General features: G+C 31.1%; 1 protein-coding gene across 3 annotated transcripts; it reads right to left on the bottom strand.

The window, feature by feature from the left end:
* Positions 1 to 10094: 10094 nt before the first annotated feature.
* Positions 10095 to 15416, bottom strand: LOC121263308 (histone deacetylase 19-like). Of its 3 annotated transcripts, none has more exons than XM_041166125.1 (7): positions 15314 to 15416; positions 13928 to 14463; positions 12198 to 12638; positions 11492 to 11722; positions 11003 to 11073; positions 10873 to 10930; positions 10095 to 10533 (listed from the first exon to the last, which is right to left on the bottom strand). In XM_041166125.1, exons 1-7 carry the CDS (start codon positions 15321 to 15323, stop codon positions 10438 to 10440), a joined length of 1443 nt encoding a protein of 480 aa, XP_041022059.1. In that variant the 5' UTR covers positions 15324 to 15416; the 3' UTR covers positions 10095 to 10437. The 3 variants fall into 3 exon arrangements, with proteins under 3 accessions (XP_041022059.1, XP_041022060.1, XP_041022061.1); XM_041166126.1 differs by having other exon boundaries at positions 15322 to 15415; XM_041166127.1 differs by lacking the exon at positions 15314 to 15416 and adding an exon at positions 15169 to 15283.
* Between the last annotated feature and the right edge of the window lie 1558 nt (positions 15417 to 16974).

The raw sequence follows: 16974 nt of genomic DNA, 5'->3' as shown, positions 1-16974 counted from the left end.
CCAAATGATAAAAAGGCACCAAGGCGGAGAATGAGAGCCTCCGATGCTTAAGTCAGTAATCGTTGGAGTATTCTCTAGGCCAAATCATCCCTCCTCTATTTTACGTACCCGATCCCTTTAAATAACCCTATTGCCCTCCTCTTATCCCTTGGGTTCAACCACCTTATTTATTCTTTGAAAGTTAAATCTCAGTCTTTTAAGAGTTATTTGTTTGTTTCGGGTGGATAAATATCCTTAACTATTCCGGGATAGAAGGCGAGAGCCTTCCTTATCAGTTTAGCAAGGATCGTATTGGGTTAGATGTGTATTTAGGCTTCATACGCCTTGCTGGGCTGTGGAGGGCCGAGCCCATATCAACACCTCGCGATCCATTGGGGGTATTTAGATCCCTTCTTAACTACTATGCTTTCATTTTTTTTTAGACTTCTTCTAAAGTTCTATTGATTTTTGTAGTGTATGATCTAGATTATAAGAGTTATTAAAGATTTTCGGTTTTTTTTTTCATTACTATAAAAGAAAAGCATGATAGAAAGCGTCATTTTCACAAAATCATAATAATCTATCCACCTGTAATCCGCTTTAGAACTGAGATTTCTAAGAAATTTTATTTGAATCGGGTTAGATTTGAAAGAATAGACAAATTGTGTGGATTTTATAATTATTTATAACTCTTGTTGCTCTTGATTGATATTAAATGCATAATAACTATTATAGAATTTATCTTTTACTCGCATGATTTGATTAGCTATTTTAACATCTCTTCGGTTCATAATTCCATAGGGCTTATGATTATGGAGAATGATTTATCCACAATATTTTTTATAGTTATGTTTTAAATGAGAGATATTCTTATAAAACACCTTATAAAAATAATATCATTTTATAAAAATACCTTCATCTTATAATATTATTGTGAAATATATTATAAAAATATATTGTGTGTATCATTACTCTATCATTATACATTGCAAATGGTCTTTAGATTTATGGACCTAAAATCTTGATATCTCTAAAAAAAAATGCTCCCCCCCCCCCCCCCCCAAAAAAAAAGGATTGATATATGTATTTTTTTTTACTTAATAGTTAATGAAGTGAATATTAATGAATTTGCGTATTTTTTTTTAAATATTTAAAGATGTTTTAAAAATATGTGAAAAAAATACCAAATTGCAATAATAAGTCCAAACTATCGGTACTGGTAGTAGGACTTATCTCTAAAACCCCTAGATTCACCATGATGATTAGGGATGACAATTTACATTCGGGGGTCGTGTCAAGTCATGACCATTTGACTATATAAGTTAACTCAAACGAGATTCGTTAAGGTAAATAGGTCATACCTTCAAATCCTAACATGACCCATTTAAATAACAGATCATATCATATTACCAATTTAATAATTAATTATAAATGAATTAACATGTTGTGACTCATTTCAACCCATTTCATATAAATTGGTTGAACTAATCTGCATAATCCATTTGATATGATTAATATAATTTCATATAAAAGTTAAAATATATATTTATTAATAGCCATAATATTTATAAAAATAACAAGAAGAATACCTACTAACAAAAAATATCAATATTATTCAGATTTTAAATTATAATAAAACCTATATTCAACAATAACAAATATGAGCATGAGTCCAGAATTACAATCTCAACAATAATAAAATTGTAATTTTGAAATAAAATTTAAGCATGTTATTGTGGGTTGCTCCATTTATTAATCGTGTCTTAATGCATAAGTCAACCTGTTTTGATTCAAATTCATTTATATAAAACTCAAACCCGTTAATTTTCTATCGTATTTGTGTTAGATTCGTGGATCATATGCATTACCGCTCATAACAATGATGCAAATGGACAGAACGAATAACCGATGCCCATTATAAAAATGTACCCATCCTAAGGTACTTACCACCGACGGAAGTGCAAACACTAAATAATAGGGTTAATTTCATCTCGATTTTGGATCATATATGACTCAATCAATACTAATCGAAATCATTTAATTAAGAAAACGTCAAACACCTTAACCCTAAGTACCTATTAAATTTGTATTGAATTCATGTTACGTTCGCAAAATCATGTTAAAAGTTGTCAACCCTACAATAGTAATGCAACCTAGCTAGTTTATCAATCATAATCATCACCAAAACCCTAATCTTTCTTTTTCAATACCAATCATAAACATATTTCTTTTCTTATTAGTTTCATCAATTTTTTTTGTCCTTTTTAGCAATTTAGAAATACAAACCAAACTTGTACATACCGTAAATCTAAAGGTCGTGATCACCGACCAAGTCAAAGAAATAAAAGAAGGTGGAATACTTCAAATTCATCCGAACAAGCAACCTACACTATATATTTCAAGTGAATGACTTTGTCACCTTAAGTTGGCGGAATCAGGAATTTGTTATAGGAGCTGAGCAAAGTTAAAACTATAATAAAATGTTTTTTACTTTATTTTTAAGTCAAAATAATCAATAATTTTGTAGAGGGTGGCCAAGATAATTTTTTTAGAGAGGGGCCAACATAAGATGAGATTAATATAATCCTATTAAATCATAAAAAAATTAATATATATATTTTTCAATCTTTGGGCGGGCCATGGCCCCCTGTCCGTCCGCGGTTGGTTATCAGGAAATTAAGAGTGCGTTTGAATGGTGAAGTGAATTGAGTTGAGTTGAGTTAAGTTGATAAAATGTTATTTGAATATTATTTTTTAATATTATTATTATTTTAGAATTTGAAAAAGTTGAATTGTTTATTATATTTTGTATTAAAATTTAAAAAAATTGTAATAATGAATTGAGATTAATTAAGTGGAGAACTCAAAGCCAAGTCAAAGTGGGTGAAAAGATTTGGAGTCGATGCTGTTGATAAACAAAAGGGGGTCTCGTCTGCATTCCAGCTTGTCCTCAATAGTCGGTAGAGAGGACAAAAGGACTTTTGGTTGGGTTTGGTGGCAGGTCGCTTGGAAGGGTTGTAGGACCTCAATGTTCACAATTTTTATTTATTTATTTATTTTTTATTTTCCATCCATTAGTCTAATTCTTCATCTAACATTGTTTCTACCGAACAAATAAAATATCTCCTAAATATATTAACTAATTTATATATTAAAAAAAAAAAAACAGCTTGATTGACAATAATTGTGTCGGTTGGGGTTCTCTCTGTCTCTTACCATAATATCATACGCGTAATGTAATTTAATTTTATATGTTAATTACTAAGTTTAGGATGCAGCCAATGACAATATCACAAGTGGGTAGCCCCCACAGCATGGATAACTGTTGCCTTTTTTTTTTTTTTTTCTTTTGATCTCTTAAGTGGAAAGCTTTAAAGTGATTTTATGCTGTTAATGCAGTAGGTCCATCAGTAAATCTCGAAGATAATGTTTAGGATTCAAAAAATAATAATAATCCATCGGATAAATTATCCTCAAAAAAATGGAGGGTGTTCGTCAAAGGATAATGATACATTTACACTTTTTTTTATTATTGGTTTACTATTTAGTTATTTTATTTCTTTTAATTTTTTGAATCTAGATTAAAAATATCAAAATATGACTTTCTTATACAATTTAAAAGAAAATAAATTCAATCAACTAAAGTAATCATGTAATAGTAGAATAATGCTACTTGTCCTGACAAATGGGTCTCAACATTTTTTTTTTTACTTAATAATTAAGAAAATGTTTTTAAATGATGTTATATATATTTTTTAAAATATGTAAGGGTATAAAAAATTAAATAAAAAAAACTAAATGTCCTTATCGAAACCCATCCTCAGACCACACTTTCGGGACCCAAAAAAAAACAAAAGCCAAATGTAGCACGACTCTTAATTAAAAATAAATTTAATTTTATAAAAATTGACATTCTTTTACTTTTTGAATCAATTTTTATAAAATTAAATTTATTTTTAATTAAATTACATGATTAGTTGGTTGATTAAATATATTTTTTTCTAAATTATACAAGAAAATTATATTATTTTTAATCCAGATTCAAATAGTAAAAAGGAAAAAAAATGGATAATAAAGCAGTAGTAAAGGAAGTGTAAGGATATTATTATTAACTCTTTAATTTGATCATTCGGATATTTTAATTTTTTTTAATGATTAAGAAAGTAATTACTAATAAATTTATATATATATATTTAAAATATTTAAAAAATACTTAAAAAATATAATTGCACTGGAGAGACGTCCAACGGTCCATTCTGAACGGCCAAACAGCATGATCCCAAAATCACTGTGATCAACGAGTTTCGGAATTCGACAGTGATACCCAATAATGATTTTTGTTTCTCTTATTGATATTTATTTTAGAGTTGATCTTTGATGGAAAACTGAAAAAGAGTTGTGGAGGTGGCCGCCGATGGGGCAGAACGTGGGCTTGGCAACTATGTACTCTATTCGGCATGTGCTGAGATAGGGTTTTACCATTTCTCCATTGTTGTTTGTCAAAAGTTTTTTTTTTAAATGTTAAATACAGTGATGATGTGTGAAAGTATCGGACACTTCTTTTAAAAAAAATATATTTTATAATTAAAAAAAATAACTTTTTCATCTGAATATTAGATTTATTTATTTTTTTCAAAATGAGTATACGAGATTTACACGCCCTAAGACTGAAAATATCATTTTATTTTTATTTTTATTGTAGTGCATTTATATGAAATTTATTATTATTATTATTATAATTTTTTTTCTCTGGTGTGGATTTTCAGGTGTATTAAACATTTTTAATTATTTTTTTTCAGTTTTCTGAATTTATTGTGAGGCATGTGTAATTTTATTGTATATTGCAATGCATTCTTTCGTAAATCTCACGTTTAACATGTACTTTCTTTAGACTCGAGCTGTTTCTTTGCAAGCATACAAAATGAAATTGTGACTTGTTTATCCCGTAAAGAGATGACTTTGACTCACGTGTGAAAATTAAGATTGTGATTGAGTGGTGAGATATCTCACATATCCTGTGAATAATAATAAAAAAATATTAAATAATAATAAATAATAGTAAAAAGTTAGGAAAAATTAATAATAAAATCATAAATATTAGTGGAGCATTTGTGAATAAAGTAATGATAGATGCATTTGTGAATAAATTAGATGAAAATTATATCTTTACAGTGAATTTCTGTTAGATTTGACACTGCTGGTAGACGGAATGAGAAATTGAGAAGTTTTGAAAGTTCGAGAGTCTACTTTGATGCAATTATCAGTTTCGGAGGCACATTATGAATTGAGTGAAAGTTTGATGGGGCAAAATGTAATTAACCCTTTATTTTAAATTAATTAATGTAATTGTGACATTTTATTAAAAAATAATTTCGATTTTATATAAATACCCTTCATTTTAAGTAGAGTGGTAAAATAATTGTAAACAAATTGTAAATTTATCATTTTAGTTGGGAGTTTCTGATTTCACAAACAAGATTTTGAAAAGTTTAATGACTTACGTAAACATAGAAAATCATACACAAAATGATATATAAGATTTGATTGAATAATATTGTAAAACTTATGTCACTGTCGAATTTTATTGTTTAGTATGATATATTATATCTATTTTAGAATGAAAATAGATTTACAATCTGACAAATTACATTAAACTTTCAGTAATTGATGAATTACATTAAAATATATAAGTTTATATAAATATTTTTGTTTAAGATTTACTTGGAGACCAAATATCTCTTGACAACATTTGGCCTCGTTTGTTTTCATAGTTTATATCAAACTCATATCATTTCATCTTATCTAATCATTATAATTTTTTTAAATTTTCACACAAAATATATTAAACAATTCAACTTTTTCAAATCCTAAAATAAAAATAATATTAAAAAAATATATTCTAACAATATTTTATTTAATTTTTAATTTTCATCTTAATTCATCTCATCTTATCTCATCTATAAAAACAAATGAATATTGGTATCAAATTATCTTCATATTACCGATAAGGATAATACTATTTAGCTTTATGATTTTGTCATCTTATTTTGAACCTAGTATATTTTATTTTATTTTATTCTATTAATAATTAAGGAAATGACTACTAGTTAATTTATGTATTTTTTCAAAAAAGTTTAAAGATATTTAAAAAATATTTAAAAGAAAAAGAAAATTACAATTGCACTAAACACAAAATCATGAGACTGAGTATGGATGTAGTAATTGTGGGAGAAGATTGGTAGAGTTTTCATAGGAAATGCTGATAATTCTACGCTGTTTCCCATGAGTCTTCCCCGAAACATTCCTACATTTTCCTTGGCTCGGAATGAATGAGAGGGCATAGCCGCACAGGCAATTTAATTTTTCATGGAGGGGGGATATTTAGAGCTGGCATACCTTTTACATCATTGTACCCAAAGGTTTATATGTTGTCTGTCGATCTTCATGACCATTAACTGGTGTTTCAACCAGATTTGCAGGTGAGGAGAGGCGAGGCATATTCACGTGCTGCCTCGTTTCCAAGCATCTTCAGTCAACCTGCGCCATATAGATGGAGTCCTCCATGTAAGAATTGCTAGGTACACAAAAATATATATATATATATATATAAATAAATTTATAAATTGATGTGATTTTATGGGATCTATTAGATCTACTTTACAATAAAAATAATTTTACAATCCGACGTACCATATTAAGTCACATCAGTTTGTAAATTTATTTTTGTATAATCCCTTTATGTCTAAAATATTTCTCACTTCATGCATATATATATATATATATATATTTTCCAACCTTGTATCTTCTGAATTCCATATATGATTGTTGCCACCTTTTTCAGTCACCACCACAATGCAAATTGATTCACTTCTATCTCTCTTGCCATCTTCTTTTTTCTTTCCTTGAACGTAGATTTAGAGGTTGGGAACATGGGTTTCTCCATCAAAAAGTATCAAATCAGTCCACTTGAGCTGTAATTTTGGCCTTGTTATCATGCCCATTTTAACTCGGTAGCTTTAAGCACACCCATTTCAAATTGAAAATACTTTGCCTGCCATACTGGTTTTTCGTTCCCTTTTGGATGGATAGGATGGGAGGGAGAGATATAAATGTTAATGACAAAATATAAATAATTAAACCTATTTATTCTCGTCAATTTAATCTTTTGAAACAAATTATAATTTCACATAGTATCAGAATATAAATTTCTAAACAGTTTAATGATACTTTACATAGGGTTAGAAAAAGAGATCAGCAGAACTCACAAGAGAGGTTTGGATTGTAAGTTGAGATGATATAAAAGTTAAATAAAATATTATTAAAATATTATTTTTTAATATTATTATTATTTTAGAATTTAAAAAAGTTAAATTGTTTATTATATTTTGTTTGAAAATTTAAAAAAATTGTAATAATTAAATAAGACGAGTTGAAAAGAGTTGGAGTGACTTTTGTATCCAAACCCGAGCCTTAGTGGGTTCTGTAAATGGCAAGAGAAAGCCAAACTCACTGGTAACAAAGTTATTGGGTTGTACATTTCTGAATACGAGTTTATTTAGAGTAATGTTATATGTTAAGTATCGTACACTAATTTTTAAAAAAAGTGAGAACAATTATTAAAAAATTAAATTTTTTACGTAGGTTACATATTTACTATTTTTTTTTTTTCAAAACGTGTGCATTTTATTGTAGATATCATTTCTCGTTTATTAATTTTGGGGCTGAAAGAAAAGTTTCTAACCTGCATAATTAGATTGAGCATTTGAAAAGGTCTAGAATTAACTCTCTTCCTGGCTCTGGAATTAACATAAATTTTGGTGCTTACAAATGTAAACGTTTCCATCTGCTGATACTTTTTTTTTTTTGGGATAGCAGTATGGTTGAAATTGATATCACCAGTAATCTTTTGTAACAAGCTAGCTAATTCAGTATCTGACATAAAAATGGCAATCTTTTTCATAAAAAGAATGGCTATCTCTAGAGGTGCACGTGTATCTTCATTAATAGGGGTGACAATATGTGATACAATCCGTTAATCCAATACGAACATGATACGATAAAAAGAGATTAAGATTTAACTTTAACGGGTCTGGGTAAAAAATGGTTGACCCTTTAAGACACGATTGTTTAATGGGTTGATAACAGGTCAACCCGTTTTGACCCATTATAATCTGTTATTATCCGTTAAGGTTACAATTATACCTTATACCTAAAAATAAAATTGTTAAAATTTTTACTTTCATATTTTTATTGTTTAGATTATAATTTTGGACTTGTAATTAGATTTATATTTTTTATAGATATTGTGATTTTAACATTTATATAAAATTATGCTAAACTTAAATAGGTCAAACGTGTTAATTTCTGATCTGTTCAATTTATTTACATAAACGGGTCAAAACGGGTTGACACGACACGACCCGTTATGTTAATGGGTCATGTTAAGGTTTGAAATTTTGACACGATAAGCTTAACAGATCGGATTAGAATTAGCCTATATATTATAATATACATGTTTTGATACGACAAGAACACGACCTGTTAATATGATTTGACACCTCTACTCCTGGGATTATGTTAACTAGGCTTTCGTACCTTTTTTCCAGTAAAGCCTAGTTAACATAATTATTTAAAGATATATTCTTGAAATTTCATGCTCCCCTTCCCTGTAGGTGTTGGGTGTACGATGTTTCTTAATGTACTATTATATTCGAAATTACTCCCTTTGTTTGTTGTAGCTTTTGATCTCAATATGCTTAGTGTTACAACTCTGCAAACTTGAAGCCATAAGCCTGGTGACTGTTGCTGCCATGAGGCAGAGGGGAGCACAAACTTGGGCAGCTATCTGTTCACGAATATCGGTCAATCACCGTTCCAGTGTTATAGTCATTCTTACAAGTTTTTATTGGCTTCTTTAGGATGTTTTCTTGAATGTTCTTGGCTTCTCGTTCGCTGGATCTGATTCAGAAGGATTCTGCAAAGAGATCTAATGCTCCAAGTCTCGTACTTTCATTTTTCTGTACATTTGTAGCTCCCAAATTTCTTGGCTTAATTAAGTGTAATGTGTTTGCAGAGCTGTGGTACTTCAATTGCTTTCCAGGTGCCGTCCATGGTTGAGATTTTGGTTCCCGTAAACACAGGCTAGTGGGTGCAAAGGCCTTTAGAAGTGAACTTTTCTTTTCTTTTCTTTTTCCTTTTTTTTTTTAAGAATCCTGACTTTCACTTATTGGGATAGAACAATGACAGAAATTACACTGAAACAGTGGACCTACCCAACAGCTGCGCCCATGGTGGAGGTGGAGCGTCTCTTTTCCTTGGGGATGAGAGAACTTGCATCAAGCAGGAGGAAAAGCAATAATATTCTTGGCTCCCCTCTTTACTTATTATCCATCCACCTTTGCTTTGAAGTTCTCCTAGCATAATTTACAAAACCTAGTTTCACCTAGGGGAGTACTCAATATGAAACTCAACATTTATATCAAAAATTTTATGTACAGTCACTTTTACGTACTCTTTATACACTCCATTAATGTGATTGACTGCGTTGTTTTTTTTAATATAAAATAACTGTTTTGACCAATCATATCAGTAGAGTGCACAATGAATATACAAAAATAACTGTATGTAACAAAACTCTTTTCATATATTTGTGGGTTTGTTTACTACTGAAGTTCCAATTGTAATCTTGACCAAGAAAATATTCACTATTCTCTAATCATTTCTCTTCTCATTTTCTAAGGTAGCATCAAATAACTAGAAAATAATTCATTATTTTTTATGAAATGGTAATGCTCAAAACGACGATGAATAACATTTTTCTTTGAAAAATAATTAATTTACAACTTTATATGAAATTCATTTTTAATAAAGCGTTTGATTGTAAAATAGTTATAAACGAGTTAAATGTTCACCGTGTATCCCTGACCATCAAATTAAATGGGAAAGGATCTTAGTTCATAATAGGGAATTGCACCATGCTGTTAAAAAATTCAAGGGCCGAAAGCATGTGCAAACCAACTTCAAACTTAAAACGTCCGAGTCATCCGTGACTTTGGTTCTTTAGGTTCATCTATGGGGCAACAAGAAACTGCAAAATGCATATTCCACAGTCCAAGTGAAGAAATTTGAGAGATAATTAATACAAAAAATTGAAGAATTCCCAACTTTAAGGATCAAGCAACTCCTGTCTATTACGTCCATTAATACTATCCAAAACTGCTATAACGTACTGTTGGCAGTCTATTTTTACAATCGTTGAAATATGCACAAAGATATGGCCACAACTCATGGCTCATGCTTCCAAGGACCAATTCACGCTCCTTCAATTTTTATTATATTTTTTCAAGCACATATTGAGAACTACATGACAATACCGTGAGTGAAACTCCAATCATAACTACGAGTGGATAGATATTGCCTGTTCGAAGTTCGTGAGGTATGTTGGGCAACCTTATTAGTTCATGATTTCGTCTCAAGATGCTGATCGGATGTCTTGTTTGAGTTGTTTTGCTCCACTACGATGCGCGGCTCATCTATTTCCATCATATTTGATGCCTGAAAGTAACAAAAATTAATGCCATAAGGGAGATGTTGACTCGAGGCTCTTTCCCAATTAAAGACATTACATTGAAGCATGCAGGCAATGCTTTGTAATCTGTACTCATTCCAGGGTCAGAATAAATATATTCGTACATGCAAACATAGATGTTTATTATATTATTTTTTGAATCCCCCCGGGGGCCGGAAGAGAGAAAAAAAGAAGAAATAAATAGCTGAGATAAACTACCACTTGATAAATCATAAGCCAGAAAAGACATGTTAACCTCTAGTAGCCTGACAATATATGTAATATTGGTAACTACAGAGCAAAACATATAATAGAACTTAACATACTGGGTCTATATGTTCAGGTTCAATGTATTCTCTCTTCACTCGACTTGGCAAAGGCTTACTGTATGACAAAGAGAGACAATTGTTAGCTGCCTTGAGAGAGAAAGAGAGAGAGAGAGGAAACTTTGCATACCAGTCGTCATCAGAGTCCATGTCAGAATCAGGATCCCATCTTTTATCTCCATCATCTTGATCTTCATCCACCTGAATATAAGTAACCTTTAACTTACAACATGTGCAAGCAACAAAGCCACGTCCCACCATGGTGGCCATGGTATCAAATCATATCACAATAAAAGGTAGAGAACTTGGACAAGCACATTCATTCCTGATCCAACATCAATGATTGTAAAATATACAGCTGGAAGAACCTAGAGAATTATATGATTAATATTTCAGAGATTAAGCTCTATAAAGTTGTTTTAATCTCTATTTCCTTTCAGATCATCAGTTCAAAGCGAGAGACTAAGATTATTTCTAGTTGACAAGCATCGGATAAATAACAAAGGGCATAACACTTTAGTGTTCAAAATATAAACCCATTATAATGAAGGAAAAGAAATGAAAAAAAGGATGTCATACACAATGACAATGTAATGATATAAAAGATACAAAGACAAACCTCTGGAAGCTCTGTATCAGGTGGCCTCTCTTGGAACTGGACACTTGGAGCATGTTGTAGCTTTGACAGATAATCAAGGAGTTTTGCCCTAATCTCTTCCAATAACTGACGGGAGTTTTTGTTTTCCATGTTACTTGGAGCTACATGAAGATTATATTCTGGACCAAAGTACTCGTAATATTCATGTTGTGGCATCTTATCATCAAGTTCAATCCCAAGGGCAACACCTGTCTGCTCAACAAATAGCATGATATATATATATATATATATATATATATATATATATATTTCAATAATAAGGTTTATAAAAAATGAAGTAATAACTCTTATATAGGCATGTATATTATTAATGGGGTGGAAATTAGAATTCAATACAAAAAATTTCTGCCTCTTGTTTATTCAAATGTTATATAGAATTTCCACTCAGAGAGATCCGGAACACGGCAGCAAGAACAATTTAATGAAGAAAACTACATATCCAAGATTGAGTCTTAAGGACCAAATCAAACCCAAAACACTGATTTAAAATCAAATGAAGTTTTTTGCACCTATTAAGTTTATTCAAAATTTAAGCTTTTCCATTACATTTTTTTTTTTTTTTTAATGGATAAGCACGAATTTTATCAATAGCAGTAAGCTTTTCCATCACTCGCGTATAAAGTTTATCTGAAGGACACTCAATAAGTGTATCAAAAACATACAATACCTCATAACACCAGCAGCGAGCGACATTTCGTATTGTATAACCACCTCCACCCAGCAATAGAAGCGGAACATTGAAAGATCTCATAAATCTGACACACTCTGCGTGGCCCTTAATTGAGAGATTGAAACACCCTAATCTGTCACCAGACAAAGAGTCTGCACCACACTGTAGAATCACAGCACCAGGCTTATAAACTTCCATCACTTTCCCTATTATTGGTTTAAACAAGGACTGGTAACTCTCATCATCAATACCATCATCAAGAGGTACATTGAGAGAATAATACTTCCCTTTATCATATCCAACATCATGAATATCACCTGTACCGGGGAAATAGTCTCCAAATTTGTGAAATGAAACAGTCATGACCCTATCAGTTGTGTAAAAAGCCTCCTCCACACCGTCGCCGTGGTGGATATCAATGTCCACATATAAAACACGCTGCATTCATATGAGAATGTAAAACTATAGTCCAATCATTTGCAGAAATCAGTAGATTATATTGCACGCTGATAGAAAAATAATTTATCATTTGCAGCCCTAAATGAGCAAGGATTTTCACTACCTAAAATCTTAAAACTGAGAGCAGAATTCAAGCTGACGACTGGAAACATTAAAATGACTGATGATAATAAAATAATTGGTAGAACTAGTCAACAGCAGTCGTGCAAACTTACACATAAGCAACATTCAATTCCTGGTTCAATGAAACAACTAGTCGTTACTCAAATTAGTTCAAGAACTGGTTGATCACAGACAAAGCCAAGACAGAAATTTTGCAATGAGAATGACTGGTTATGAAACAAAAATCAAACTTCATGACTGGTTAGGTAGTCCAAGAACTGCCATTGCAAATTTTTGAGTTTTTCTTGTTTCGGAATTTTCAAAAAGTAAGGCTGAAGCAAAGTAGTGGAAGAGAAACTTAAAGTTCTTGCAAAGCAATGAGACAGATGAACAATGTACCACCACCATTAGTTGCATAATGTTGCACATATTAATTCACTCAGGGCTTGATGAGTAGGTTCTAAATAGACACTAAGACAAGAAAAAGAAGTTGCTTTCTCGTGTCAAATTGAAAAAAATAAAGAGCGAGAGTGCGGCATGGAAAGATAGACCAGAAAAAGGCTTCTGATACTCCTCTAAAGTTATAATGACAGCGTTTTTCAACCGTGAATTACAAGAAAGACTTATACGCATTCTACAGAATAGTTGGCCACCTAGTCGCTGGTTTCTCTAAACAGCGTGTCTCAAAACATAATAAAATAGAAAGCAACCTTCTTGCAGTTCCCTAAATAAGAACAACAATGATAATAATGGAATCAAATTTGACCTTGATGGTGTATAACTTCAGTTCAATACATTCAAGAATCAATGCAAATGAGTAGCAGCTCCAATGAAATTTCTTCACCAAACTGAACAGGGTGGAGGGTGAGTTCTTAGATTCATGAAAAAAGGTGCCAAGATGACCCACCAATTGAAAAAGGGAAATACTCTAGCCACAAAGGGATTACACAAAAGCAATCCCACAAACTGACGTGACTTGATGTGGACTGTGGTTCGTCATATTATAAAATTACTTTTATTGTAAAGTAGATCTAATGGATTAGATGAAACCTCGTTAGTTTGTGAGATTGTTTTTGTGTAATTCCTTTGTGGATGAAGCAGTACTCATTGAAAAAATATAGTTAGTCCCATTCTCATGCGCCATTAAATGTGGAAAAATGACCAACCTCATGTACTTTGAGAAGCTCCAGAATTGCCAAGACAATATCATTCACATAGCAGAATCCAGAAGCCTCACACTTTTTGGCATGATGCAGCCCACCAGCCCAGTTTATTGCAATATCAGAACCTCCTTGGTTCAATTTGACAGCACCAGCAACTGAACCCCCAGCATAAGTCTGACAGAATGAGTAAAGACCATCAAATACAGGGCAGTCTTCACCAACATTAAACCTCTTGAGCTGCCTCAGCTGATCTTGCTGTGTTTCTGGGGTGATAACCCTCAGAAAGTTGACATAATCATCAGCATGGAACTTGCAAAGATCCCTATCTTTGGCAGGAGTGGGCTTCAGGACCTGCATATGCTGAAGTAATCCATAGTGGGCTAAGAGAGCATGAGTCATCCGAATCCTATGTGGCTTCATAGCGTGACCCTGTCCGTAATAATAATTTCCAACCTCTGGGTCATAGAAGTATGAAACTTTTCTCTTCACCCCGTCTGTCCCAGAAGGAAGGGAATTACCTCCACTTTCCATAAGTAGATCTGAGAAGAGGTGAATGATAACAAATGATGTCTTATATAACAGCAAAAGTCCAGACAATTAAATCAGAATCAACATACATTCCAACTGTCCACTAAAAAAACTAGCAGCAGTTGATTCCACATGGAACCTTTGTGGAATAGAGATATATATATTTTTTACAAGAAAAGGCATCAAAGCAACAGAGCGTAGTGAAGATAAACAGATGGCGATGATGATGAAATTATTAATAATAATAGTAATAACGAAATTGATTTGAAAATAGAGAGTGGATAAGGCATTGTACGTAGAAGACTAAGGCCAGGGTAGGTATGAGAATTAGAATGAAGGCCTCCAATACCCTAAAATTATATGAGCGTGAGCAGTAACTTGATGAAAACGCATTTATGAGAGATGAGAGAGCAGATTCTTCCCTCCAAATTAATTACGTACGGGAAATAAATGGGTCGTCAGTCCTGGATGAATATTACATAATTAGACCTAACCCTATAAGCTAATCATTCAAAGAAGAAGAAGAAGAAGAAGAAGAAGAAGCAGAAGCAGAAACCATATGAAGATGTATGCTCAAAACTAAAATAATTAGTACTGAAAAGGAAAGCAGCACAACAATCTACGATATAAAGAAAATAGAACAAAAAATTCTGATGTACCCAGAAACTAAATTGAAACTAAAAAATGTGAGGCGGACAACAATAAAACCTGCATACCTATGTCCCCCGACGCTCGAACAAAAAAGAAAGAAAGAACAAAAAAAAATAAATCTTGGAGAAGATGTGCGAACAAAATAAGATCTTTAGAAACTCACAAAACAACTTAAGAAATGTAGAGCAAAAAGAAAACGCATGTACATGCATACATACATGTATAGAAGCAGAGAGACAGCGTTTGTGCTACGAAGAAGGAAAGAGAAAGACTCAGAGAGGCGTCTTCAACCGCCTGTCTATCCTCTTTCGTAAAGATGAATCCTATCATATAATATGATATAATTATATTATATATAATTATAAAAAATTAAATTATTTGAGAAAATAGTTCATGTTATTTTGCATAATTGTTCATAAAAATAAATAATAGTATATTGACTAATTTTTTTTATTTAAAAAATATAATTATAATTTGTAGGTTCTAGCTTATACATCATTTATGACTGGTCCTGGATGTATCATATTGACTGTTTTATTATTTTTTTTTCTATGGTAATGCATTTGTTAAATTATTATTAAAAATGAAAAAATTAATATTATTTTTTATATTTTCTCATTTGAAAATTGTATTAGTAAAAATATATTTTTTATTTTCTAAAATTTATCTTGCAATTCCAAATTTAAGAAATTTAATATTATGTCTAAATCTAAAAATCAGAATATTATCATTAAATTTAAAGAATAGTATTGTTAGCATTATAGGACATTCTTTAGAACAAATAAAAATTATCTTCATATTATTTATCATAATAATTAATCAATCTAAATAATAACTTTGAAATTAATATTTTTTTGGTTTGAAAAAAATACAATTATTGGAATCGGATTTCAAATTAAAAATATATTTCTACATTTTATTATTCCAATAACATTTATTTTCATGTACTTTTCCGAGACAATTAAAAATAATATTATTTATTTTATTCCATTTTTCATTTATAAGAAAATTAATATTATTATTTTGAAAATGGATAATTAGTTTTAAACCAACTGGAGCAATGTATATCCTACTATGATTATAGTATAATGAGTTGAACATTCGATATGCTTTATATGTGTTCCATAATTTTATATCTTTTGTTTTGTTCATTTTTTAAGTAAAATTATAACTATTTATAAAATTTGTTGTATAGATTTTATGAATATATTTTTTATTTATCATATTTCCTGTCCTAATTGAAATTTATATTTTACTATATCAAAAAACGTAACAGCACTCTTAAGAGGTATGTGCTTGCATTTAAACTCCTTCCTTACATAAAAAAATATGTCTATAAAAAGGGAAAAGCTCAAAATCGGGTGTAACACCTATTTTTACACCGGCCAATAGGATGTAACAGGTATGAAATGTATTTTTCTTCCAATGGATCTTACCTCACGGAATCAACTCTATCCCTCGCATCTCGATTCTCTGCTCTGCCTCTCCCCTCTCAATTCTCCTCTCCTACAGAGCGATTCTCTGCTAGTTGCATACAGAGAGGCAATAATATGGTTCTTGATCAGTGGAGAATGCGAAAGCTAGTGGCCCAGATATGGTTCTTGAGCGATTCAACTAGATGTGCTATAATTTGTAAAACCTTTGCAGTCTATGATGATTTTATTAATCCTCTGTTTGATTGCTAAGCAAATGAAGTACTGCAAGATAGTAAGATTCGGGATCTTCATATCTGAGCAGAAAGTTAAATTCTTTACTTCTAAAATCTAATGTTATTATGATCATACAAACTTGGCTTTATTGGTATGTATGTGCGTGTGTTTTCTTATCATTTTACGGAAGATTATCATCTATAGAAGTATTATGAAATATCC

This window comes from Juglans microcarpa x Juglans regia, chromosome 4S (genome assembly GCF_004785595.1).
Source record: "Juglans microcarpa x Juglans regia isolate MS1-56 chromosome 4S, Jm3101_v1.0, whole genome shotgun sequence".
NCBI classification, from domain to species: Eukaryota; Viridiplantae; Streptophyta; class Magnoliopsida; order Fagales; family Juglandaceae; genus Juglans; species Juglans microcarpa x Juglans regia.
This window is presented reverse-complemented; position numbering and strand designations above follow the sequence as displayed.